The sequence below is a fragment of the Vicugna pacos genome, chromosome 3 (assembly GCF_048564905.1).
Source record: "Vicugna pacos chromosome 3, VicPac4, whole genome shotgun sequence".
NCBI classification, from domain to species: domain Eukaryota; kingdom Metazoa; phylum Chordata; class Mammalia; order Artiodactyla; family Camelidae; genus Vicugna; species Vicugna pacos.
In genome coordinates this window covers 77,802,147-77,829,635 of record NC_132989.1, presented here as the reverse complement: position 1 = coordinate 77,829,635, position 27,489 = coordinate 77,802,147, and the positions used below count along the sequence as shown (strand labels likewise).

The 27,489-nt window shown below is 39.9% G+C and overlaps 1 protein-coding gene across 1 annotated transcript; it reads left to right on the top strand.

Annotated features, from left to right (window-relative positions):
• The first annotated feature begins 9,335 nt into the window (after positions 1–9,335).
• Positions 9,336–26,998, top strand: SHISAL2B (shisa like 2B). The gene is made up of 3 exons (XM_072958601.1): positions 9,336–9,685; positions 14,017–14,174; positions 26,804–26,998. The coding sequence occupies exons 1-3, from the start codon at positions 9,495–9,497 to the stop codon at positions 26,938–26,940; spliced, it is 486 nt and encodes a 161-aa protein (XP_072814702.1). The 5' UTR covers positions 9,336–9,494; the 3' UTR covers positions 26,941–26,998.
• Positions 26,999–27,489: the final 491 nt, after the last annotated feature.

Here is a 27,489-nt window from a genome sequence, read left to right as displayed (position 1 = left end):
CCAAGCTTCTCATTGTTCCCAGTTGGAGATCCTGTTTCACTCCTGAGATCCTGCTTAGAGTCCCCAATCTTCACCCTAGCCTGAGACTGATGCCTTGCTAATGACAACTGTACTTTCTAGCTGTCATCCCTGCCCTGGCTTGACCACCCCACTTGGTGGGGACATCCTATATCCTCCCTGCTCTGTGACTGACAGTAATCATTTTCTAGCCCTTTCCTGGGCCTCACCCTAGTTTTTTCTCTGCCTGACCAGAAGGGTCCAATACCCCAGCCCTCACTCCTCCTCCCCATTGCAATCCTTTCCATATACACGCCAGCGTCCATGCCTTAGATAAATCCTGAGGTAGGATGTTAGTGTCTGTTTATGCCTTGCTTTGATGTCCTGGTTTTGAACCTTTGTTCTGAATGTAGAGGCCCACACTGGTGCTTTAGCCTAGAGAGCATGGTCCAGACTGTATATGAAGTATCAGAGGGTTTCTAATTTACAAATGGGTTTTGTTCCCCAGAAAAGTCTACTTCTATGACAATAATTGAGTCCACAGGAACAATAATTTCAGAGCTGACGTTATAAATTGTAGTGGGCTCTCAGGCCAGCCTATAAAAAGCCTATCGGATGCAAAATGCACCAGATGCATGTGCTCAAGCATTCCTTCAACTCTGACAAAACCAATTTCTGTGTAGAAGTGGGGTTTGAGGTTCCAACTAGTAGTTTCAGGATCAAGCCCCTGAGTTCCAGCAGTTGAAAAGGAAACTTGATTAGTTTCTAACAAGAGACGGTGGAATCAGAAAGGCACAGCTGAGATACAGGGAGCTAATGACAGGTGCGGTAGGAATGGAAGGGTTACAAGCAGTTTGACCTCAGTTATGGCTATAAACTGAGTTGGGGGAGCCCACCTGGTGGAGGAGGGGAGTAGAGAAGGCACTAGCTACTGGGAACCCTCCGGCCTGAGCAGCCAGTGTCATTGACCGAGTGGAGAGACGGCAAATTAACATGACCCAGGATGGTCGCAGGGGGACTTGATGTATCAAATCCAGGACAGGGAAAACCTGAGACAGGACCAAAGTGATGAATAAGAGAGATGTAAGGAGCTGTGTAAAGTATGGGGATTTCTGCCCAGAACCTCCTTTGGAGAAATTGTTCACTACTCCCCACCCCAGCCACAGCCATGTCATTATATGCTGGGGCCCCCAGGGTAATTCAATGACTCTCCCTGAACAAAATAGGTTAGACAAAGGATAACCTTCCCCCTTTCCGGGAATCTGATTTTAAGATCAGCAGAATTGAGGTACTCTCAGTATACCTGAATGCAAAATACAAAAATTCAGGACTCTGCCTAGGTGTATTCTGCCATGTGGTCACTCGGAGCAGAGAAGAATTAATTCATTTGTTCATTCATTCATTCAGCGAAGGGGAAAAGGAAAGGCAGAGGAGGGGAACTAATGTTTCGTTAGGGCTGGTTATGCACTAAACAGGAAACGATACAGAGGCTGCAGAGAAAACCAGAAGATGGTTCAGGAATGGGTCGTATAATCGGTAGATAGAATAATTTGGCTGTGATGATTAATTTGGCAGAAACTGGAGTCAGGGATGAAGGACGCACCTTACCTGTTTGGAGTATCCTCCCAGGGTCCCATTCCTTCCATTAAAGAAAGTTTTCCTTCCCTTGCTGAGAGCAGCAGACTTAAGAGAATCTCCACGGATAACTTCCGAGCATTAGTAACTTCTTGTTCTCTACATGCAGATGAAAAAAAAAAAAAACCATCTAGTTTGAACAGACACAGTGCTCTGAAGGAAAACAGAGGGCAGTGCTGAGCAGAAGAAAGGATCCTGAGACAAATCCCCAACACTCTGTAGGGTGAGTTAAGCACCTTGCATAACTATGCACAACTGGATGTTCAGCTAATACCCCGGGACTTAATCAATGAATTCTACCTACAAAAATGTGATTTTTTTGGTCATCTTCAAAGAAACACCATCAACCCACATTATACACAATAACATGTTCTACTGACAGGACAATGACATAATCAATGATGAATGCTGCCATAGCCCACAAAAATGAAGCCAAAATGTAATTAACAAACTCAGCGACTCGAGTGGACTATAATATTTCAAAGCTTGTGTGATTTAAGAGTACTACAAATGCAATCGTTTTATCTCTCAGAATTGACAGTACTCACAAGAATTGCTGCCTAAATACAATTCCATGATGATCCTCTTGACTAAGGTAGCAAGACAACCTAAGAGAAAAATTAAATGTTTCATGTTTCCATGGTCTCAAGACAAAACAATGAGATATAGTCCTCTAAATTCTCTGTTTCCATCCTGACCCATCTCCTTTTAATGACACACACTCAAAGAAAAGAAAGTTGAGCTTTCCCTGCCCCAGAATGGTGCTATGGGAATTTTGTTTTCAAAAACCTATGCAGAAAGCCAAATTATTCAGGAAGGGTGCAGTGCTACGGGTGAAGGGGAAGGGGCATGACCCGACCCAATACTAGAATAAGGAGGGGATGGCAGTTACCAACGTTCCCGACATGGCCTAAAGCAAGTCGGAAAGTGGCTATTTTACTGATGGGCCACAGAAACTGTTCCAGGGATGGCGATGGGCAGACTGTCACCTTGAAACAACTCCTATTGCCAAGAGCAATGGTATCTATAATGGATCCAACACCAGAGCAGAAGCATATCAGTACACTTGACACCAGGAGCCTAGCATTTTTACCTCCATAAGCCAAATTTTTAAAGAATTAATCACATAATAATAACTATTTTCTTGACTCCTTCCTTAGTTTTAAAACAGGGAACCATTTAAAATATAAAATTTCAAAGTAAGAGTTATGCAGAGTCAGTAGGATCTTGCATGTAGGAGCTAAAAAGGCACTAACCAAACAAAAATACCATGCATCACCACTTGAACTCTGACTGTTTTAAACGTTTAAACACAAATGAAATTTCCAAGCTCTCACATAGAATGGGAGAATTGAAGTATCCGAAGTTTTCTGTCTTCATCTGTATAATCAGTGTGCTACCTTTGCTTCTTCTGAATTGAATCCACTGTTTAAATGCAGGAATGTGTCTTGCCGCAGGGATTCACGCAGGTGATCCTAATGTTTAGGAATTTATCACTAAGCAAACCTGTCTGCTGTATCCAAGGCAGCAGCGGGGCTGGGGGGAGGGGGAGAACTAACTAAAGGCCCTTCTAACTGAAGTCCATGAAGAATGAACTATTTATCAAAAAGAAAGTAATCAAAGTACTAATTTGTAGTTTAATATGTATTAGTAAAACGCAACAGTGTTCACAGCAATTGTTTATAATTTAGGCGCACAAAGATTTTTTTTCTCATAATGGAATATCTGTCACTGAGTGATTAAACTTGTTACTGCCTGGTGATAATTAAAATCAGAGCAACCTCTAAATCAGTATTTATTATTCTTAATTACCTACAAAAAGGGCACACTCTTATTGCCTGCACCTGGAGCAGACTGGTCCCACGAGCCCACTCTCGGTATCTACCGATTGTTTGAAGTTGCGTAATCTCTCCAGCACATTTGCATCACCAGGAGAAGAGAAAAAGGACTCCCAAAATATAACTGAGATTAAATTTCCTACCAGACTGATGTTTGCATCAGATTTCATTTGATTTCAAAAAATGATTCTTTACTTGAATGTTGTAAATTTGTATCGGTTATGATAATACAGTACAATATTGCCATAACATAACTAACATGAGTGACATATTCCATGTTTAAATATTTGTTTTTTCTACATAAACAACAACAAAAAAAACCTCTAAGCATTCTTAGATTTTTTTTCTGGTAAAATGTAGAAGGAGGTGGTCAAATTTTCAAATTTTTATAAAGCGAATCAATCATAGAACTTATGATTCTAGATAATTTTTCTAGATAATTCTCCTACCAGAAAACCTTATAGAGCTATGGTAAAAACTGTGTCTTTTCCATCTCCAACATGGTAGTCACTAAAAGCGTTTCAGGCTTGAAATTCACTCAGCCTGCTTCCCCAGATCAAACCATTCATAGGAGTAAAATGATTTCATATAAACAGTAATTAACACCATGTCTTTGCTTCAGCTCCACCCACTGTTTGAGTACTTCCCGGCACTTTCTGCTCTCCAAATTACCTGCACTTATTTAGCGGTGCATTCAGAGGGGCAGCTAATTTTTGCAAACAAATAAGCCCTCTTAGCCTTTATCAATTCAGAAATCTTTACTGCCCCTGACAGCCTTGGAGCCATGGAAGGTCACCTGCGCTGCCACAGTGGCCCTCTGCTTCCCCTGAGAACACTTGCGCCACCTCTCAGAGCTGTTGCTATCACTGGTGTGGTGACCTGGCTTGGGCTTGCCCTGTGACATGTGAATATGGGTAGCAGCACTTGAAATTACAACCAAAGTTTCCTCTTTAATACCAGGAGGTAACAAGGGCAGAATGTTCCCTAGGAAGCATGAAGGATCTGAAATGGACAAGAGGAAGTCTCAGGTCCCAATTTGTAGAAAACATGATCATTTCTCCTGATAGGAGCATCCCTTGCCTAGGTCCCCAAACTTTCAGACCAGAGGAGCCCATCCCCGGTCCTCGATTTTCACTTACATAATCTAGCAGAGAGAGAGAGACAGAATCTTGGAGTAAATATTAGTTGAGACTAGTTTCTCCCATTGTACATATCAAACAGAGCCTTGGTAGACTGACTTCCAATTTTGTCCTTGGGAACTACGTGATGGTTCCAAGAACCAAAGCTAAAAGTGCAGATGTATGAGGCTACCCAACTTGTGCCACTCTCTGGGACCTACCTGCCCCTGAACCACCCATTCTCACCATACTTACTAGCCTCAGTCTGGCCTGTGCCTCTCTAATCTGAGATCAGACCCTAAGAACACAAATCACTAGCTCCATTCTAATGTGGGGTAGGGGGAGGATGAGTTACTCTTTTTGACAACTTCTGAGTCATAGTCAATGCTAAATGAATGAGAGCCTTTTGGTTTTTCTTGGATGGGAGGGCGGTTTAAACAGTGACTATTAAGTAGGTTAGTAATTGTTAAGTTTAGGTTATTGCAGTAAGAGAAAACCCTTAAAAATTAGAAAGTAACATATTGACAAATGAAACTCTAATGAAACTGCCCCCTCAAGTGAGGAAGAGACTCTCTTCCTTCTCTCCACATCCTGAGAGTTCCAGGGAAACGAGGAGGGCTAGAAAACAGCTACTAGGCTGGTATGATGCAGTAACTTGGTCTCCTTCCTGCCCCACCCCAGGGACCAAAGAAAGATGGAGTCCCCTAGGCGTTGGGAAAGAGTCTTCTCTCAGCTCGAGTCCTGAGTGTTTTGTGGTGTGAGGTGGATAAAATATTTGTATCGTTTGTTGGTGACAGCCACCAGTTCCTGCTGAAGTGCTATTTGCCTTCACAGTGACTCAGCACTGGTTCAGTCATATTCTTCATGCGAGGGGCACAGACTCTTTGGACATCTTGACATGGTAATGCTCATCCCAAAGGAGGAGGGTGTCGATGAGCCGCATCCACTGGACCATCAGCCGTGAGCCCTTTCATCTTATTCATGGGCCAGAATGTTCACCAGGTGTGTTCAGGTTTGGGATGAAATCTGACACTTATTTCTACATCAGATGGTGAATTCTAACTTTGGCTACTGCTTCTATCACGCTGGGTTTTTAGGAGAGGAGCCAGGGAGGAGCCTCCCTAAATAAGGAGGGAAGGCAGAGTGAAGGCACAGGAACAGATCCTTCCCTCACAACCCTCAGAAGAGCACAACCCTGCCAACAACTTGATCTCAGACTTCAAGCATCTACAACTGTGAGAACATGATTTCTCTGTTGTTTAAACCTCCTAGTCTGTGGTAGTTAGTTATGGTGGACCTAATAAATGAATACACTGATTGTATATAATGCCTTGATTGTCATATCAAGAAGAAATAAATGGAATGTAATTTACAGTACATTATGCATTTTCATTTGTAAATGCTCAAGCACAACTATACCGAAAGATGTAATGTTTACACTAATACTGGGCATGTAGTGGCTATAAACACAATGGTACAAACTCGGGCTGACACAGACATCACATAGTATTGGCAACTCTAATACAAAATTTCGAGCAACGTTAACATTGGTACATGATTTTCTCGAAAAGTGGAAAACCCTTGGTAGAGTTCCAAACAAAACAACCATCTTCCTTCAATTTACAGGATAGTTAGATTCCTGGAAAGGTCAAGAAATACGTGGTATTTATTTGTAACCCAGGAACAGGTGCAAGGTGCAGATAATTATAATAGAATTTTCATCTCTATGAATGTCCTATGGAATATCTGAAAGTCACAGCCAGTTCTTCATTTTTCGGTACATGTTGCAAGTTGCATCAGGATGTCTAGCATCTCTGGTCCACATCCCTTCTCTCCAGTCGAGTAAGTAAGCAGTCATCATGACAAACAAAAATGTCTCCTTATTTCTAGAATGTATCCTAAAGACTACCTAAAGGGGAGCACCACCTTGGTTGGGAACCAGTGAGATGCAAGAAAATAAAAGATGTAATTGTGTGGCTCTCTTTTAGTGTTGGGCCAGCCCCACCCCCACTCCCTGCCAGCGCTCCCTCTGCCTGGAGGCAGAGCTGAGAATTGGTTCACTTGGGACGACACAATAGGCAAGTCAAGCAAGGGATAGGAACTTACTGAACTGGTGCTGTTGGAAGTGCCCTTGGGCCTCCTGTGTTAAAAGGCTCCTTTGTTTGCTTCAACTGCAAAGGCCTCAAGGTACTCCAGTCTTGGCAGGATCTGTCAGCTGCAGGCATGCCTTCCTCTGTGAGTGTTTGGGGGCCAGAAAGGGCTAAGGTGCTGCTGTGACTGCAGAGGCAGTGATGGGCCAGCGTACAGGCGAAGGAACCCTCCTGACAAATCCTGCCATCCATTTCTCTTCTCTTGTTCCTGGACTATGGAACAGTTACCACTGGAGAAAATCACATGAGCGATATGTTAGTTCCACCAGAAAGTTCTGATTTCTAAACGTTAACTGGGCCCTCAACGACGCACCCGATCCTTTTCAACCAGGATGCTTCCCAGTGTTTATTCTCAGTCTTTTCCCTTCTATTCAAGTACCCAAATTCCACCTTCTTGTCTCATGCTCCAAGAAGACTTGTATGTTTTATTGAGACAATTTAATTGTCCAGAAGATCTTTCCTCCGTTTCATCTCGAAATTTCTCTTCCTCTCACACAAGAAGAAGAAAAGTGCACTTGTGCTGTCTATCAACCACTTCCTTTTCCAAGGGAATGTGCGCCATTGATTAAAGAGCTTTGGTTTTACCCTTTCAACTGCCTTCTCCCCTCACCTTTGCCTGAAGATCTAAGTGCTTTTTGAGTTAGTGCCCTTTGGTGTAGGCAGTAGAATCCAACTTGAATGCACTTTAGCCCAAAAATGGGATTTCATTCTAAGGAATCAAAAAACTCAATAGTAGGAATGTCATGGGTCTCAGGAAAGGACCTGAACAAGAACTGCAAAGCCATCAGCCCGCCTTTCACCCTTCTTGGTCACTCCTCGTTGCTTCATTCTTCTCATTCCTATGCATTAGCTGCTGTGGCTTCCTGTCCATGTGTCAGAATCCCAGTTCCAGACAGAGAACCCAACCGGCTAGCTTGGATCTGGCCAAGTCCAGCTAGAAAAGCTTAACAGGGACCAAATTTACCCTCCTGCCTGAAAAAGATTAAACACACAATATACAGAAGCAATGGTTTTGAACACAGATATCCAGTAGTGCAGGACAGTGATCCTTGAGAGAGGGGAAACAGACGAGGTGAGCCTTAAGATTGCTTCAGCTTGCCGCCTGCAGAGAGTTTCCAGACTGCAGTACGGGGAAGGGGAGCCCAGGTGGAACCCAGTGGTCTCGCTGCATTGAGAAGACAGAGCTAGGAGTCCAGGGAAGCCATGGTGGCTAGAGGTAGCAGGACAGAGTACCAGAGAGAAGAGAGCTGCAGAGAGAGAGAGGGACAGTTAGTTTAAGATCTGGATCATAGGAAGATGTCTGTGAGTCTTCAACTAAGCGGTGATCAGTATGTGCCTATAAGGAAACTACTGGAAGCTAGGATAAGAGCCACCAAAAAAGGGCCAGAGGGAATATTCTTGGAGCCCTTACAAGGCCTAGAATAGTTTGTTTCCACCAGTCAGAATGGTAAACCTTGTAATTCACAAGGTATCTGGTAGAATATTCAGAAGAGAATCATTAGTTTAGTCCTCAAGTCCTCTGGTCCCACCTAACGAAGCTCAGAATCAAACCTGAAAGAGTGTTCAAGTAACTTAACTGCACCTCAGAACAAAGCCCAAGAGTAGGTATGGGAATGCTAAATTACCCAGCACCCAACGGGGTAAAACTCATGATTCTGGCATCTGATCAACCCCCACCTGAGGGAAAGCAGCAGAGAATGAAGAGGGAACAACGCTCAATCTCAGAAATTCTATGAATGTTATAGTTGCCTCTTCTCCCATCACAAGGCCATTAACATTTTTTTCTTTACACACCATAGTATTGTTTGATTTGTTACAATGAGTATCCATTACTATTGTTATTTTAAAAACTTGGTGAACAAATGAATCACTGTAATGAGAATATCAAATAAAAAGGGGACAAGGTAAATTTCTACAACGCTTCAGAAAGGATGAAATTCTCTCTCTACCTCCTTTGCCTCCTCCTCTTTCCCCCTGCCCCTGCAGAAAGTCTACACCTTCTTTACCTGACTCTCTTGCCTTTCCTTCCTTTTGCAGGTTGTTTAACTGAATACAGAACGTACGGCTAGTTTTTGGAGAAAAATTTGTTCTTGTTTTTGATACTTAAATTGGCAGATTTTATTGTATCACACATGCTTTTCAAAAGAGAAGGGGTACGTCTCAACAGCCCGTTACCGGTAGTTCAGCGCGTTTTGTTCGGCCCACCACCCGGCTCCGAGGGTCGACGGTCCGTGGCGGGTAAAGCTTCCCGCCACGCGCCTTCCCTGCCCCCCTCCTCCCCGCCAGCCCTGCTCTGTTTGCCTGGAACCCACCTGCCCCGTCCCTCGGTAGACAGAATTACAACTTTGGCTGCATGGGTCCAAATGGCAAATGTGTCCTATACCTCCCGTTTTCCTTCAAGTGAAATCTTTCTGGCATGGAGTGGCGACCGCTCCAGGAATCGAGGGAAAGTGTAGGGGAGTCAGAGGAACGTGCCGAGAGCGGAGCGACGGTGAGGGAGAAGAGCTACAGGGCCGGAGATCGGCAGATAAAAGGACCACTCACTAGCGAGAGGGAGAAGCGCGGGTAAAGTGACCAGACCCCACGCGGACGGCGGAGAGCGGGCAGAACAGGCGCGTGGAGGCTGAGCGCCCAGTCAGCCCCCGGATCGCAAGAGGGGAGCCCGGGAGGAGGGGTCCGCGGGCGCGGGCCGGGTGGGAAGCGTGCAGCAGGGGCAGGTCGGGGGCCTCGCGCGCCCCTGCCCTCAGCGGCGCGCGATGAGCCAGGCCAGCCGGGTGTGCTCCGGCTACTACAGCCTCAACCAAAGCTTCGTGGAGCCCTTCCAGTGCCCCCGGCGCGGCGACGCGGCGGCCCTCCTCTACTGCTGCGGCTTCGCCGACCTCAAATACTGCTGCAGCGAGCCGGGCAGCTACTTCCCCTACAAGCACAGCTACATGTGGAGCCTCAGGTGGGCAGGGCTGGGGGCTGGCGGCCCGGGGCTGGGGAGGCGACGAGCCGGCCACGCCGGGAGGAGGGAGGTAGCCCGCGTCCCCGCGTCCCGGCGTCCCCGCGTCCCCGCGACCCACTCAGGTCGGGACCCTCCGGGAGGAAAGGAACCTCCGAGGGCAGGCGAGGGCCTGCAGAGAAACCTCCCCCGGCCCGAAGCTCCCTCGGGAGCCAGGACCCGCTCGGTGCCACCCTCGTCCGGCGAGGGTCGGGCGGTGGCCCCAGAGGTGTGAACCCGCCCCAGGACCCCAGGCGAAGAGCGCGCGGGAGGAGTGCAGGCTCTGCGCCCAGGGCGCACGCTGGGCCGCCTGGCGGGAGCGCACGGCTCTTCACCCTCCCCAGGGATCCGTCCCGGGCGGCGGGCTCTGCGGGCGGAGACTGAAGACACGCGGGTAACTTAAGGAGATGGTTTGATTTCTCTTTTTGATTTGTTTGGGCAGTTGATGCATTTGAATAGAAGGGGGCTCCTTTGAGACTCATTTTAGGGCGTTAATCAAGGATCAGAGTATTTTAAGCCTCTTAGCCAGTAAGAAGGATTTGGCTGTATTCTTTAAAATATCAAAAAACAAACAAACAAACAAAAGGTGTTGGGGGAGGGGGGCGCACAGAGGACTGGACTTAATAATTCGCCCTTCTCAGCTGCTCTCACGCTGGTCCTGGACCTAACTGGAGACTCACAGAGAGGGAGAGTTTTAGCTGCTCTGATTACACACACGTAGAACCTTTCCAGGGCACTCCCTTTCTCAACACCTCAGCTCTTTGAGCATTGTTGGAAAGTGAAGAGACTTTGTAAGGTGGTGTCTTTCTTGCTTCTCTTCCCTATGATGGGAATTTTACTTATTCCAATTTGTGTTTATGCAGATGTTTTCATTATGAAGTGCTTCCAGTTCCCCCAAATGCAAAAGGTGGCAAACTTAGAACTTGATTCTTTCATTTTGCCTGGAGAATGCACGGGGTGGGTTGATGGTAGGAAAGAACTGCCACCCCATATGAAACTATTTTTTGTAAACAAGTTAGCTTATATCTGGGGGAGAGAGAGAGAGAGAGGATTGACTCTGCTAAGAAGACTTTAATTTCTCCCAGTCTCCTAGCATGGTCCAGAATTTGGCACACATGTCAAGTCTACAGCAAATTACTTTAAATGTTATTTCTTAGAGCAGTAAAGTAATTTTTTTAATGCATTGCAAGCTTCAAAAAAAAAATCTCTAAAGGAGTGCCTACTTACCAACAAGTTCAACCGACAAAGTTGTATTGTGCCAAAACAGGGCAAAATCTCAGAAGAGAATGACAGCTTATCCTTATTATTTGGGGAAGCAGTCTGAATTGCACTGGCATATTATCTAACCTTTTGGAAAATAACATAGTTATCCAGTTCTAAGTCTTAGGAAGTGTTGATAATGGTAGCAGTGCCTCCAAATGAGACTGGCTACTCTTAAGTCAAACTCAGTTGGAAAGGTGCCTGGGATTCTCAGAATCCTGAATTGTTCCCAAGTGACAAGCAGCAGAGGATAGAAACCCTCCCTTGGGTTTGTGAGGGCACAGAGGAATGAACAGCTGGCTGGGGTCTTCATTCAACTCAGGTGGTGCACTCAGTTCCTGGGAAATAGAAAAATCATTTCAACTGATGGCATCACTTGGCACTGTTAGACCTGGGTCTCTTCTTAGTTATTGAGCTCTGAGAACACAATGGGGAGGTAAAAATTCAGAGCTTCAATTCCCTTGCATTCTTTACTCGCTCCCCTAATTTAAAATAGTCCAACTGTGAAAAATCTCCCCAAAGTCACTAGCGTATTTGTTCTGGGATTCTGTAGCTGCTACAGAAAGGCACAGGTATAAAACCTCCAGGTAAATGAAGTTGCTAAATAGGAGAGATCTGGTGTTAACGTGGCGGCAGCTTCAGACCCTTTCTCAGGGATTGAAAAGCAGACCGCCCCATGGTGCTGTGAGGAAAGGATAATTCTCCCTTTTCTGTGTCTGGTCCACTCCCATCTCTTCTATTCTTCTAAATCCCTAACCTCTAAGGGTTTCCTTTGGTACCCTTCTTCAGGACCTAGGAAAAGAATGCCTATTGCGCAGCGCTATGCATGCATTCAGTAAGTATTTGTTGAAATGAATATTTTAAGAGACTCCCAGAGCTCCATCTTCATCTGGAGTTTTGCATGCATAAAGCAACATTTCTATAAAGTAGAATTGTGACATTGAAACAGTTCATCAGGATTATGAAGAACCTATTTTTATAACAGAAAGAAATAGCATGCTTTTTCCTTCGGCTCACGTGGTGTGCTTTTTAAATTGTGTACGTTTAAAGCCCATAATATATACATTGAATTTAATTAAGTTGACAATTTTACTTTTAAATTGAATAAATTACTTTTTCACTTTGAAGAATTTTTTCATAGCAGAGCAGAGGTAATTAAGTTTGTTTGTTTACTTATTTTATTTACAATGGAGGTACTGGGGATTGAACCCAGGACCCTGTGCATGCTAAGCATGCACTCTACCACTGAGCTATACCTTCCCCTCAAGGATTTTTTAATTACTAGATTCTCATTTCGGGACTCTTTCCAAATGTCTGGCCTCCTAGCTGCATTGTGAAGCAGATAATATTAATTAAGAGGATTACGTTCCCATGTGTCGGTGTGTAGTTGCAACCTTCCCTGACACATAATGATCTACAAAAGTCAGCTTTGGTGCAAGCAAGCATGAAAGGGGTTGCCGGAGCCAAGGAATATACCCCTTGGAAGAGAGAGCACAAAGTGAGGGTAAACGCCGATTTAAATGTATAACAACATACCGACTCTGGACACAAAACTGCCCAGTCTTCACATGTGTGGGGGGCTAGAAGAATTGGGCTGATAGTAATAAACCAAGCACAAGAATCTTTTGAAGTCTGACTCCATGTCTGTGTCTCAAGAGGCAATCTCTAAACTGCCAGGGCGCTCTGTCTCCTAAAACCAAGGAAAAGTGGGATGAGCTTAGCCCCTCACGTTTAATTCTGTTCTTCCTCCCAAAGCATTGACACACTGAGCATCCCTGGTCAAGTTCCCCTTCCTAACCTTTTGGTACATGTAAAATTTGTTAGGACCCTAATCTCTGGGAAATAGCAGAAAGTCGAAAGGCAAGTCAGGAAGAGAATGAAAAAAAAGATCATTACTTTTCAATGATCATTTCAATGGTCATTACTTTTCAATTACTACAAATGGATCAATCACCAGTCAATCATCATTTACTGTCATTTATGAAACATTTAGTACAAGCTAAGTACTCTATTAAACACTTTTATTAAGTGTGCACATCACTATGGGAAAGTCAAGAGAAGTATCTGCTCTTGAGCAGCTTAAAATCTGATTATATGTACATTATATATTACATTCACACGTACATAGGACTCATGAAAGTAAAGTAAGTATGTTTGCATATTAGTCTTTCAAGATCATTTTCTTTTTTCCAAGCTTCTTTTCCCATTAAAAATATTAAGTTTACAGGTTTATGAAAGCTGTTATTTCTCAAATGCCTTATAGATAACTGTGTCAGAATTATTACAAATTTAATGCAAAGCAAATAATATCAGATATACATTGCATTTTTAGAGAAAAGTACAAGGACTTCTTCTTCAATGCTAGAAGCCATTGGTGCTATGCTCTTTTAGAAAGGAAAAATTCAGATTGAACATGAACTTTTTATACATTTCATAAACATTGCTTTCCTTTCATTAAACTGTCTTCTCTCTTGTAATAGTTGTGGTTTGGGGTATTAATACATGATAACTCCCATACATGTCTCCAAAAGAAAAGTTCTACATTTCTGGTAAACATCTCACTACTTTTACAGAAGTAGTTATCTTTCTATTCATCTTTTATTGGTGAAGCCAGTCTTTCCTCCTAAAATTTGTTAATAATAGGTTTCTTTGAGATATTTTTTAACCATCCATAGAGAATCATGTGACCTTCTACCTGTAATATGAATTTACATGCGGGTGGGTGGCTCAGTGGTAGAGTGCATGCCTAGCATGCACAAGGTCCTGGGTTCCCCAGTACCTCCATTAAAAAAAAAAAAAAGAATTTGCATGGTATTCTATACTAACATTAACATATAAATGTAGAGAGAAAAAGTAAGAATTTGATGGTAGAGAAAGTGAGCTGTAGATTTCAATCGTATGTTATTTATAAAAAAAAGTATGGTTATGAATGACTAAAGCAAGAATTAATAATATTTAAACCTTTTCTTTAGTTCGTGTGCAAGCCAGTCTGTGTGACAGTCACGGTGGGTTTTTTGTTTGCTTCTTTTCCTCAGCGTCGGAGCCCTGATTGGACTGGGAGTTGCTGCCCTGGTTTTACTTGCCTTTGTTATCAGCGTCTGTGTCCTTTGCTACTTATTTCTGTACACAAAGCCTCAAAGATTAGACACTGGCCTTAAACTTCAACATCTAGAGGCTGCTTCCCCTCAGGAAGGTAATTAGTATCCATTATTTGTAACCAATTACCTGTACTCTATTCGAAGTAATCACCTGTGCCTAGGAAACAGATTATACTGTTAACAATGAATGCTTCTTAAAAATTCAGTTTATTATGTGTCTTTATAAAAATTCACGTTAAATAAGGCCTTAATGATGAAATACTTTAGAGAAATTGTGCCCAAGTCAAAATAGCGGTGGGATGTAAATTTTCTCATGAAAAATATTACATTGATTCAACAAATCTACTTTATTTATATGTCTCTCAGTTATAAAGGTTGTAGCTTCTTGGAATTTTTAAATTTTGTTTTTGATGGAGCGGGAGAAGTCAAATAAATAGAGGAACAAAATATCTGATAGTTAATTCTCAGTGTTGCATTGCTCTAGATCAGTTAGTTGATGGTCAGTTAAGCATTTATCTGTGTGCCTGTGGTGTGCACAATTCAGAGGAAGTATACAAAGCAATTTGGAGGCATAAGAAAAGAAATTTAAAAATAAATAGAAGACAGTCTTTGTTCTTGATTAGATCAAAAACTAGTTCAGATAGATGGGTCTGTGTGTGCCTGAGTTTGTGTGTGTAGCACATCTATAAAGTAGAAATGTTTATGTGTGGTTTTTGGAACTGAAATCTCACTGTTATCTGACTTATGAGTGCTATATGTGCTAAGTGTTATCATTATGAAACACTCAGCACTGTTAAAATATTTTGTGAATGTAAATTTCTATTAGTATATTTTAAAAGTAGTCATCATGAATTTTATTTTGGTATGTATTAATATATTTGAATAAAAATTTAGAATATATATTATATATTTATAATAAGACACAGATGCTCACTAACTTCCATTTAAAAAGAAAATGAAGAACTTTATTTTTTAAAAAATTGAGAAAATTCCCTTTCCATAGGCTTTATCTATTTTTGCTGAATCCGGAAACATATTTATGGAGTACATGCTCTGGAGCCTTCTCAAATGCACCGCCACCACATGACTGCATTAGCTGTAGTTTGCTTCTCGGTGGAGGTCTCTCTTAGAGGGTACCTTGTGTCACCTCACAGGAGTCCAGCTCCCGTTGGAGTTTGCTTTCTGAAGCACTGTTTGGAGAGTGCATGGCTGAACTGACAGGTTATTCGCTGAGTTTAATCCAAAGACTCAGACTGTTTCTCCCAGGTAAAATGAAGTAGTGGACTAGTGATTATCAGATAATCAGAGAGTAAAATCAATTTTTGTCTCAGTTGCTCAGATAACTTGAAATCTCAGTTCTTAAATGTTATTGTGCATAAGAATCACTTAGGGAGCCTGTTAAAACCGCAAACTCCAGACTCTGAGTTTTAAAACAAATCGCTCCTCTTCCAGCTCTGTCCTTGCTCCCCTGCTGTCTTCTCTCTACAGAGAAGCCAGAGGGAGCCTATTAAAACCTAAATCAGGTCATGTCTCTACTCTACTCTAAACCCTAATTGCTCCCCATTTCTTTCAATAGATATGGCAGAGTTTTTGTGGTCTGCCCTCTTCACCTTTATTTCTTGCATCTGATGCCCTTGAAATTCTTGGCTTAGGGCCTTTGCTCATGCCATCATCATTGTCTGGAATGCTTTCCCCTCGCTTTCACTTGCTCTAGACCTTTACTAAAAGTCACCTTCTCAGGGAGTTCTTCCCTGGTCACCCTACCTGCATTTTTAACTTCAACATTTAAATACCTCCTTCCTGCCTTATTTTTCTCCTAAGCACTTACCACTAATATATGAATATATTTCACTTATCTATTGTCCGACTTTTCTCCACTCCAACTAGAAAAGTAAGTTCCAGGAAAGTAGGAATTTTTGTCTTGCTTGCTCACTATGTGTCCCTAGTGCCTAGCACACCTAACAAATGTTTACTCACTGAATGGAGTGAAGTAGCAGTGTGCCTCTATTATAGGTGATCAAAGGAGCATGTTCATTGTCATTATTACAGTCATCAAACATTCATTGAGTTCCTCTTCTATAACAATGCATTGTGCTAAATAAAAGTTGATTATTTTTCCTTAGTTAGCTCAGGGACTACTCCAAAATTTTATTTCAAGTGGGCTCCGAAACCCAGCAACAGAAGTAGTTAGCTCAAATCTTACAGTCTTACGGCCATTTAGCTAAGGAGATCCATTAGTGCACCACCTATGTAGTTAGATGAGGCTACTTTCTTACAATGAAATGTCCCTACTCTACCCTTCTCAAAAACATTATGTTTACCAAGTCAGCAAATTAATTCAATACATCTTTGCTGAGTGCTTACTCTTGGTAAGGCAGGATTTTATCTGATTGTTGTCTTCTGCTGCTTTCAAATTAGGTGATTTTGGACCCTTGGTTTGATATTAACCAAATCAGATATAGCAGAGAGCTGAAAACAAAATAGATCATCCAAACGTCACTGGAATAGGAAGAGGAAATGATTTATATTTGAAAGCGACCCTTTGAAGTGGTAATTAAAAACCACTGCTGTACCTCTTGTTAAATATGCATTCTCCATTCCAGTGACTCTCCCACCTAGGGATAGATGCCAGTGTTCCAGCTACTGAGAAAACATGTCTTTATTCCATTTAAGGAATGTCTTAAAGGTTAGGAACATAATATTATGTTTGCATAATAATTAAGCAAGTAAAATTACATCAGAGGAAAATTGGTTTCAGTTTCCACTCCTTTCTTTCAAAACTATCTGTTCTTAATTATTTTAGATTATTTTAGATTAATTTTTAGAATTGAGACATTTTTCATTACAGGCAATCTGAATGGCCTGAAGGGAACGAGTTTTGGGGCACATTACTAAAACTGACCTAAGGCCTGGACTTTTTACAAATTTCTATAAATGACAGCAGTGTTAAAGAAACAACAGGCCCCAAATGGAGTCAGTTGTGCTAAGCCCCACGTCAGCAAACCAAAACTTAATTCCTAACCTAACTGCAGCTTCAGCCTCTCCCAGGAGTGGGATTTTAAACCTATGAGTCTGGAATTTCCTGATGAATACTGGCGCCAAGGCGATCTGCAGGATAGCCTCACCCACCCTTCCCCTAATGGAAGGTGACTGCTTGAAAATATCCTTTCTTTCGTTTATGACTTCTGCCTATAAAACCTTCCATTTCATACATCTTCTCAGGGCCCCTTTCTACTTGCTATGTTGGATGCTGTCCAATTCATGAATTGTTGGATGAGGACAGAATATAGCTCAAATGATAGAGCCCATGCTTAGCATGTACAAGGGCCTGTGTTCAATCCCCAGTACTTCCCCAAATAAATAAATAAGTAAATAAGTAAATAAACAAACCTAACCTCCCCAACACCAAAAATTTTAAAAATTAAAAAAAAAGAGAGAGATACTGAATTGTTGGGTAAAGCCAACTACATCTTCAAATTTACTCAGCTGAATTTTGTTTTTTTAACAATAGTTTAAGTCTAAAATAGTCTAACTTTAGACTATTTTGCCAAGATTTTCCCTTTGTGTATCTTTATTTTATTAGGGTTCATTATTTCTAATGTATACAATTTAAGGCTTTGTATGTTTTAAGTTGATCCCGAGAACACCAGGTCTCTGGTAGCGGCTGGGCTACTTCCAAGGGCTCACTTTGTAGAGGTCCCTATTGCTAAGCAATTGATTGGTCCTTAAACTGTGTCCCATAATCATTTTTTTTTTCCTTTTAACTTCTGTGTTTTGAGTTATGCATGTATCTCAAAACAGTTCTGAGAAGAAGATAGCTATGTGAAGGGCATCTTTCTGAGTCGACATTCTTGGGGTGAGGGCTCATTTCGTCTGATATGGAAGCATTTATGATAAATAGGGGAACAATTGAAGGGATGCAAGTCTTAGGTCCCTGCTTCTCAAACTTTTCCGTTGGAGAATCCTTAAAGGTAGATAAGAAAGGAATTTGTACCTCTAGAATTCCAGGGGTTATAGTGGAAAGGCCTGCCTTGTGAGCTTTAAATTATTTGAGTTTGCCCATTGTATTTTTTAAATTATGAGAATTTTAAATTTGATTGCTAAAATAATGACTTGTTTAACTCTAATGGTAACATCATCTCCTTTCCATTTCTGAGTAAAACTGATGCTCCAGAAAGAGAAAAGATACTCATTCTGTGGTTTTGAGTATCCATTGACCCGCTAGGGTTGTGAGAGGCATTGAGACATTGAGGAGAGGGTTCTTAGAAGTAGAATTATTGATGAAATAGAAGGGCAGAGGGTAGAGCTGCTTGACACAAGTGAAATAATGGTGTTGTATAGGAATAATAGCTCCGATTGTCTATTATTTGGTGGTCTCTTTTGCAAAGGCAGGCAGTCTAAATGAAAAGGCTAAGCAAGTCATCAGTAAGGCACAGTTGTCTAAGAGAAAAATGTAAGTTATATATGGAATACTGAGGAAGCAAGCAGATTCGAGACAAGCTCAGAGTGGTCTGCTATATTTCTTCTTAGAAGACATCCTCACACCCCCAGAAAGAAAACTTTTTAAAAAATTCACTTTCGGTTTAGGAAAATTAGAAAATATGGAAAAACAAACAAATAACTTCACCCATGATCCCATCACATGGAGATAACAGATATTAACACCATGGTGAATATCCTTCCTTGATTGTTTTTCTATGTCTCTATAGATACATGTATATGACAAAATGGGGAAAAAATGAATCCTATAACATGCTTTTTTTTAAACTGACCAATACTGACATTGTTGTTTGCCAGTAAATAAACTCCTTTGCCATCACTTTTTTCTTTTTTTTTAATTGAAGTATAGTTGATTTACAATGTTGTGTTAGTTTCAGGTGTACAGTGAAGTGATTAGGTTGTACACACATATATATTATTATTTTTTAGATTCCTTTCCATTATGTCATCACTTTTAATGATTTCATTATTTATTACCTTGATGGAGTGCTATGACTTTTTATTCTTTTATTTTGACAAAGTTCACACTTTCAGAAAAGTTGCAAGAAAAGTATAAGGTTGTATACCTTTTGTCAGATTTACTAATTGTTAATATTTTGCCTCATTTTCTTCATCTTGACTTTCTTTTGATGTATATTTTCTGAACCATTTCAAAAATAATTTGCAGATAACATGCCTTTTAACCATAAACATTTCAGCATATATTTCGTAAGAACAATGATTTTTTTCCTCACATAATTAAGGTACATTTATCAAAGTCAGGAAGTATAACATTGATATAGTAATATTATCTCATCTGTAGTTCATATTCAAGTTTTGCCAATATCCTTAATAGCTATTTTTTTCTTATCTAGACTCTTGTCCAGAATTACATCTTGTAATGAGTTGTCATATTTCTTTAGTTTTCTTTAATCCTCAGCCTCACTTTGTCTTTGGTGATCTTGACAGTTTGGGAAAGTAAAAGCCAGTTATATTGTACAGTGTGCCTCAATGTAAGTTTGTCTGATGTTTTTTCTCATGATTGGAGAGAAATACATTTTGACAGGACTACCACATTAGTTATACTCTCAGGACATCATATCAAGAAGCACATAATATTGGGTTGTCCAGGTATAATGTTAACTTGGATTCTTTGGTAAAGGTTGTATTTGTTGGATTAATCCATCGTGAAGTCACTATTTTTCCTTTTGTCATCACTAAGTAATACGTTGGGAGGTATGAAAATATCCTGTTCCTCCTCAGACTTTCACCCAACCATTGATCATTCTGGCTGACTATTTTCATTCAAAATTCAAAATAATTTCAGAATTATTATTATGATAGTTGTAAAAATGGCAATTTTCTAACCTTCTATGTATATTAGTTGTTACTCTACTACAAGGAAGACTTTTCCCTTTCCTCTATTTACCTATTCATTTATTTACTAATATCAGTATGGAATCATTCTTTATTCTACTACTGTCATTATTCGGGCCCTTAAATTATCTCAGATTTGGCCTCTGGGAGCCCCTTCAAATTGGGTCCTGTGTCCTTTTGAAATGTGTCCATCCTTTTCTGAGCATTTTTTTGCTTTCAGTCACAAAATGTTCTAGGGCATCTTGTACTTTTCCTGTTCCAGCCCTGAAATCTGCCATTTCTCCAAAAAGTTTAATTCATTTTAGTTGGGATTGGTGTTTAGAAACCAAGTCTGGGTATATTCTATTTTATTGAATGATTGACTTTGAACTAGCTTCCATTTTTTCCATTACACATGTGCATTGAACATCTAAGTATTTTTTTTTTAGCATAAATCCCTAGGAGTGGAATTGCTGACCAAAGGATTGGCACATATTAAAGGCTTTGGCTACAAGTTGCTCATGTCCTCCGGAAAATAATTATGTCATGGGTATTTTTATTTCAAAAGATACATATTTCACTAATTTCATTGAGGGAAACAACATGGTGTTTTATTTTTAATTTATCTTAATTAGGAGCGAGAGTGGACATTTTAAGTGTTTTTGTCATTGTTTCTTTTGTGGCATATTGGTGCTTGTATCTTATATACATTTTTTTCTATAGGGGTGTTCATTTTTCATTACTTCATGAGAACTTTCCATACAGTAACTCAAGTTTTTCCCGCATGTATTGCAAATGTTTTTTCATAGTTGTTGCCTTTTTAATTTTATGTGTAACGTTTTTTTCAACTGACATTTCTCTTTGTGTAATTTCTCCCTTTAGTTTCATGCTTAGAAAGTTCTTACCTCCCTCTAAGCTATAATGATATTCACCTATATTTTCTTCTAATACAGTAATTCTTATTTTACATTTAAATCACTAATAGTCCTGGAATTTTTATTTTTGTGTTGAGGTAGGGATCTGCCTTTATTTTTATTTTACAAATAATGAGACAATTGTTCAAGTATTTTTTGGACAATTTATCTTTTTTCTTTTGCCAATTTAAAATGTCACCTTTGTCATAAACTAAATTCTTATATATCCTAGGATCTGTTTTTAGACTTTCAGTTCTGTTACATTTATCAGTATGTTTATTCTTCAGGTAGTAAAATACTTTAAAAATTATTGTAGCTATAGAGTTTATTTTAATATCTGATTAGGCAAGACTTTCTCTCCCTTCCCATTATGCTTTTTCCCCAAAGTTTCTTGGCTACCTTTGTAACGTTTGGTATTCCAAATTAACTTTTGAATCATATTGTCCAGTTTTTCAAAATCAAGGGGTATTTTGATGGATTTTGTACTAAATTTGCAAATAACTTTAGGAGCTATTTTTCTTAGTAGCGTTAACACCAATTCAACCAAACTCTGCTCAAAACACTTACTAATTATGCTGCCAAATTAATTTTTAATGCTATTCTTTGTTTCAGAATAGCTTTAAGAACTCACTGAGATATTAGCTGAAGATGGAATAATTTGAACTCAATGGCAGAAAAAGCCACTTGTGTCTCCTAAAGGGACCTTTCTACATTAGGCCTTTCTCTAATGAGTCTGGAATTTCCTGTGACTTTTTTTGTTCCTAGAATGTAGGAAGTCAACTTGCTCAGCAGAACCACTGCTCCTTTTAGCATCTGTGAGTCTCCTCCTCGGGGTGCAGGGTTAGGCGATGCTAGCCCGTGTTGGAGCCAATAAGCAAAACAGAAGCCAGTCTCTCATTATGAAAATTCATTTAAAGGATTTAAAATATCAGCTAAATTCTTTTGTGAGATATGTTAGTCATCTTTGGTTGAAAGAGTTTAACAACGCAGAAAAGAAAAAAGGTCCAACTGTGGACAAAAATAGATTTTCTTTTAGAAAATTTCTGGATAGAACTGTCTTCATTCATTGATTGATGGGCAAAGCAAAAGGGCAAGTCTAAGATTCTAACTTTCACAATGAATTTTTAGCTGTATTTACATAAGATACTTATATATTCTCAACGGGGTGACAGGGCATGGAAGAAGGGGTGGTCACTTGATCAGTAGGTCACTGAGCAAGTTTTGCTCACGTCACCATTTACCTCAGATCCTGTCCTGTGCATCATATTGAATTCGATGGGAGCATGTCCCCTTGTAAATAAAAAACACTTTCTTAGGGTGCAAATGGAAAATTTTGTGCCTCCACTAGAAGGAAATGCAGGATGAGTGGGGTGTGTAGCTTTTCTACTAAATAGTAAAGCGAGCTAGCTGACTAGTCCTTGGAACAGCTGTAGGACTGCAGAATGGTGATGCAGAGGCCGGGAAGACCCAGGCAGATAATAGCAGAAAAGCTTGATTATCGTCCTTGCCTGCCAGCCAGGAGACGAAGTCCTGCAGCGAGCGGCCCCAGCGTTCTGTTGATATTTTGAAATGTCAGGCAAGAGCAGAGTTCAAAGATGAGTTATAGGATAAATGGATCCCTGAAAATGAATGCAAAATTTAACTATTATCAGAAAAAATATATTGGCCTAGTTTGTGATGAGGGTAGGTGGAAAGAGTTTGATGAATTTGCTTTAAAGGGTGAATTTGATTGGTTTAGTGAATTGGATTTCAATTTTGGAGAGGCCAAAGCTTTAATTTAAATGCCAGTCTGAAAGGTATAGGATTAAAAGAAGGTTGAGATTTACGTAGTATGACTAGACCAAAAAAAAAAAAAAAAAAAGGGAAAAGTGGAACGCGAGCAGCAGAAAGAGCTACTAATGTTCACCCAGGAAAGCACAGTGATGTTGGCCCTTTGCAGTCTGTTCTCGGGTAAAGGAAAGGAGAAATTAAATAAGTAAAACCCTCCATGTGTAACAAACCCCTTGAGAGCTTAGTAGTATTACACATTTCTTACTTAAAATTGGATCCATGGTGTAACCTTGTGACAGAAGAGGCAGCTGGTTTTATCTCTACGTTGCTGGTTAAGAAGTTAGTTTCTGTTTATTAAAGGAAAATTAGGAGAGCCTGAGGTTGCTGAGATTTTTCCTCTTTTCTCTTTTAAAATCATTCCAAAGGGATGCAGTTAGTGGGACTCTGATGCCAAGGCAGTGCAGCCCCACTTGCTGCACTTGGTTTTTCCATAACGTGTCCAACTATTCTAACTTACCAGAGACGTATATATTGAAAGCATCTTTGGATTTTCATCAGCTGCAGGGAGAGAGAGAATGAACATCAGGATGTTAACTTGCAAATCAGAGCTCCTGCTTCAAGTGACGGCAGTGTACTGTTTATATCAAATCTTTTCTCGGTCGTGTGGCTGGGGAGTGGGGGAGTTTACAAGTCTTAGATGAAGGAAAATGTATAATACTGGAATGTGTTTTGTGAGCCTGTACATCTCAAAAGGCAGCAGACAGGTTAGATAAACTCTTTCAGTTGTTGACAGAAAAATACACAGTAGAAATTGGAGCTGTCAGAATGGAGAGAACCCCAGGCCAAGGGGTTCTTTGAGAGAACCCCAAACTAAGTTAGGAAGTAACCTCTTGAGTTTAATTTCCATTAAAAAAAGACAAAACAAAAAACTCTGTATGTGATGAGGCAGAAAAACTACCTTGAAACTCTCATTAGAATATTATAAATTTAAATATGTACAAAGCTTAGGAAACATGACAGATTTGAATTAGCCAACATGACATCTTCAGACTTCAAGGAATTTGAATAAAATGTTAAAATTTTAGATGTTTAAGGAAATGTTGGAGGGGCAAGATAGGGGTAGGGGATTAAGAGGCATAAACTACTATGTATAAAATAAATAAGATACAAGGATGCATTGTACAGTATAGGGTATATAGCTAATATTTTATAGTAAGTTTAAACGGAGTATAATCTATAAAAATATTGAATCACTATGTTGTATGGCCTGGAACTAATATAATACAAATCAACTATACTTCAATTTAAAAAAAAAGGAAGTGCTTATATAAGATACAAATTGCATCCAGATAATATGAAATTAATTTGTATCTTAAATTCTTGATCTTTTACCTTTACCTGCTATGAGACTGAAGAGTAAAAACAATGCTAAACAAGTAAAAATAAACCTACATTTTTTTCAAATGCTATATAAGGAAGATGGTTTCAAGGCCCCCATGTATATATTCCACACCTTACTTAGCAGTTGAATTTGAATCTACTGTATTTCTTTTTTTTTTTTTTTTGGTGGGGGGAGGTATTTAGGTTTATTCATTGATTTATTCTTAGAGGAGATACTGGGGATTGAACCCAGGACCTCATGCATGCTAAGCATGCACTCTTACCACTTGAGCTATATCCTCCCCCCTGAATCTACTGTATTTCTTAAAGTTTGCTTTGCAAATAACAGTCAAGAATTTATCAGATTATCAAATTTTCATGCCATCTTTTCCTACTGCATTTATCTTAAACAGTTTTGCTTGCTGATTGGGCAAAGGGCTACTTGTCAGGCTAGAAAATGTTTTGCTTACAGCAAATTAACTTTTCAAACTCAAACTATATGGTTGAAACATTATGAGTGAATGTTTAGAAGCAGAACATTATTTTACCAAAAAAGTTTAGAAGACAAGTAATGAAATAAAGACATGTACTGTACTGCTCTAGGCCCTACATTTAAAACATATTTTTAACATTAGCCCAGAGAACAAACAACACATATTTCAGTCCTGTGGGTAAGATCTGGGAGCAGTAGTGAGACATTGCCCTTCACAACTTGTAAATAATAATTGCCCTTTGAGTGTTGATCTATGAAATCAACCTGTAGTGGGGGATGTCCTGACTGGCCTGGAAAGCAGCCTATATGATTACTTACAAATGGGCAAAGCCAGGCAGTATGAACACACTTAAAGGTGAGGGCTTAGACTTACCTAAAGGAAAGAAGTGAAAAAATTATAATGAAGATAGACTAGACGTTAAAAAGTAGAGGAAAGCTACTTCTAATAGTGGAACCTCTTGGCCAGTGCGTCCCCCTTCCCCTTTGGTAGGTTTGGAGATGTTCTAAAACCTAAAGGACAGGTAAGCGTTATTCAAACAAAGATGATTAGAGAGTTAGGCAGCTGGAAGTGTGCAAAGGTTTAGGGCAGAGAGAGAAAGCCAGCGAGAGAGAGCAGGGCACGTGTGGGGAGCCTGTCAGGGTTTCAGTATGACGGGGGGGATGGCGGTAAGCTGAGCTGGGAGAGGGAAGTAGGGCTGATCCTCAGCCTAACCAAGAAATTCAGATTCACTCCTAAGGATTTTAAGTAGAGAGAAGCTCACAGTAAGTGCTGTTTCAGTATCAGCTGTGATTGTACTGCTGATAGTTTTGCATCCTTTCCCACTTAACATTGTATTCTGAGCACTTTGAACATAATTAAAAATTTCTTGGAAACCGCTTTTTCAAATTAAATGGCTGCATGATACTTGATGCACGATAATTTAGCAGTTTCCTTATTAAAAATATGAAAGGTACTCACATTTTTTATATTGAAATAACCAGCAAGTATTTTTATATATACATTTTAGATCTTACCTTCTATGGTTTCCTTGGTACTTCATGTTAAAATCACAAGGTAGGAACACTTCAGACTTAAAATAAATGTACCAGTTTACACTCCCATCATCAGCACTCAACAGGCAATATTATTTATCTGTTGTGAAGGATGTCTCACTACAGCTCCCAGATCTTGCCTATAGGACTGAAAAATGCATGATATTGTTCTCTGGGCTAATATTAAAGATATCTTGTTTAAAATGTGGGGCAACGAGTGGTATGAGTAGGCTTTTTTTTTTTTCTGGGAATGATCCAAATATCAGTTTTGGACAAAGTTGGAGATGTCTATTAGATATCACAGTGGAGATGGCAACTAGGAAGTTGAACCTGGAGTTTAGGAGAATGTGGGTCAGAGATATGCATCTGGGAGTCATCAGCACAGAGATGGTATTAAAAACTGTGGGACTAATGAGATAATTAGGGAGAGAGCCAGCGACAAGAACTAATGGCTGAGCCCTCAGGCACTCCTAAGCCTAAAATGCCCAGGAGAGGAATAGGGACCAACAAGAGAGAGAGAGACCAAGAAAGAGAGATGGTGAATCGAGGAAGGGTGGCATCCCGGAAGCCAAGGGAAAACAGGCCTCTGATAGGCCGAGGAAGGTGTGGATTGTGAGCTGGACTGTGGACTTAGCAACAGGAGTTTATTAGTAACATTTATGATTTCTTGTGCTATATTTACATATTTATATATTATTCAAATATATTTAAATATGTATATATTGGTGAAATATATTATTTTCACACCTAATTTTTCTAACACCATTCAGTAATAGTCTGTTTCTTTGCTATGAGCTTGTTAGTTTACCTTCTGATGAGCAAGGATTCACATTCCTTTTCCCCTGTGCATTTTGGACTCGTTAATATAGAATGAGTGAATGGGGTGGTGGAACAAATACACTCTTTTGAAGTTACATCTAAATTGATTATAATGGCAAAGCCTTAAGATTGTTGCAAATTATTACGATTGACTTTAGTTTCGTTCACTTTGTGCATAGGGACAGTCACATTTTTATTAAGCAACACAGAAACTGTAACCTTCTTATCAAATGTATAGTTTCTTTCATGGAAGTGTGAAAAAAGGTAAGCATGAAATGATATCCTGACTTCTGTTTGATTTTCAGGAGGAAATGCTCAAAAACAACTTTGAAATGATTCAATTCTCACTCATCCACAGTGTTTTCAGGACACCATATTTCCAATACTCCCACAAAATTTATCTTTTAAGAACAAATTTTAACATAAAATTTGATGTCATAATTTCAAATAATTAATTTCATTTTGTTTTGTGTATCTGCAGGCAACTCAAACAGAAAAACCAAAGTCTTCAATTCAAATGCAGCATCAAATTCAATAAATGAAACATTGTATGTAGCTGATGATATCGTTCAAGAAAAAACAATGGATATGACACAAAGCGACATTGCTTATTATTAAAAATCCCGTGTTGTAAAAGCTCGCTGGAGAGATGAAGCAATAAAGAGTGCATTTCAAATACAGTTTGTAATAATACTTGTCAAAAACTCGCCACTCACAAAGCAAGATACAGCTGCAGTTTTGATCAATTCATTTATTAAACACCCACTAACGTTTCTGATAGATTTCCATGTGCGTAAGTTTACTTTTATTTGCTAATTAAGAAACTATACTAATACTTCAAGAGAAACCATAGAATTTATCAATAACACAGATAAGCAAACCTATGTCAGTGAGGAACAATGAAATTATATCACATTACTAGAATTTCACAAGTTTTTCATACTTAGAGGCAGTTATTTTTTAGAAGAGATGGGATGGTACTGGATAAATCTCAGGTAAATCTCAGGGTGGGTGGCCTTATAAACCAGAAGTTTCTTAAGGCACGTTGTTAAGTCTCTTAGAAGTCAACCCATGCCTTTTTTAGAGGACTTGCTTAGCACACAAATTATATTATTGCCTTTATGAAAGCTAACATTCAATAACAAAACATATAATGTATAATCTGCA

What these genes read in the sequence shown, in the direction of transcription:
- SHISAL2B (XM_072958601.1), top strand. Translation starts at nt 9,495, where the DNA reads ATGAGCCAGGCCAGCCGGGTGTGCTCCGGCTACTACAGCCTCAACCAA. An exon ending in AGCTACATGTGGAGCCTCAG is followed by an intron (nt 9,686 to 14,016) that starts GTGGGCAGGGCT and finishes TCTTTTCCTCAG; the next exon opens with CGTCGGAGCCCTGATTGGAC. An exon ending in GGCTGCTTCCCCTCAGGAAG is followed by an intron (nt 14,175 to 26,803) that starts GTAATTAGTATC and finishes GTGTATCTGCAG; the next exon opens with GCAACTCAAACAGAAAAACC.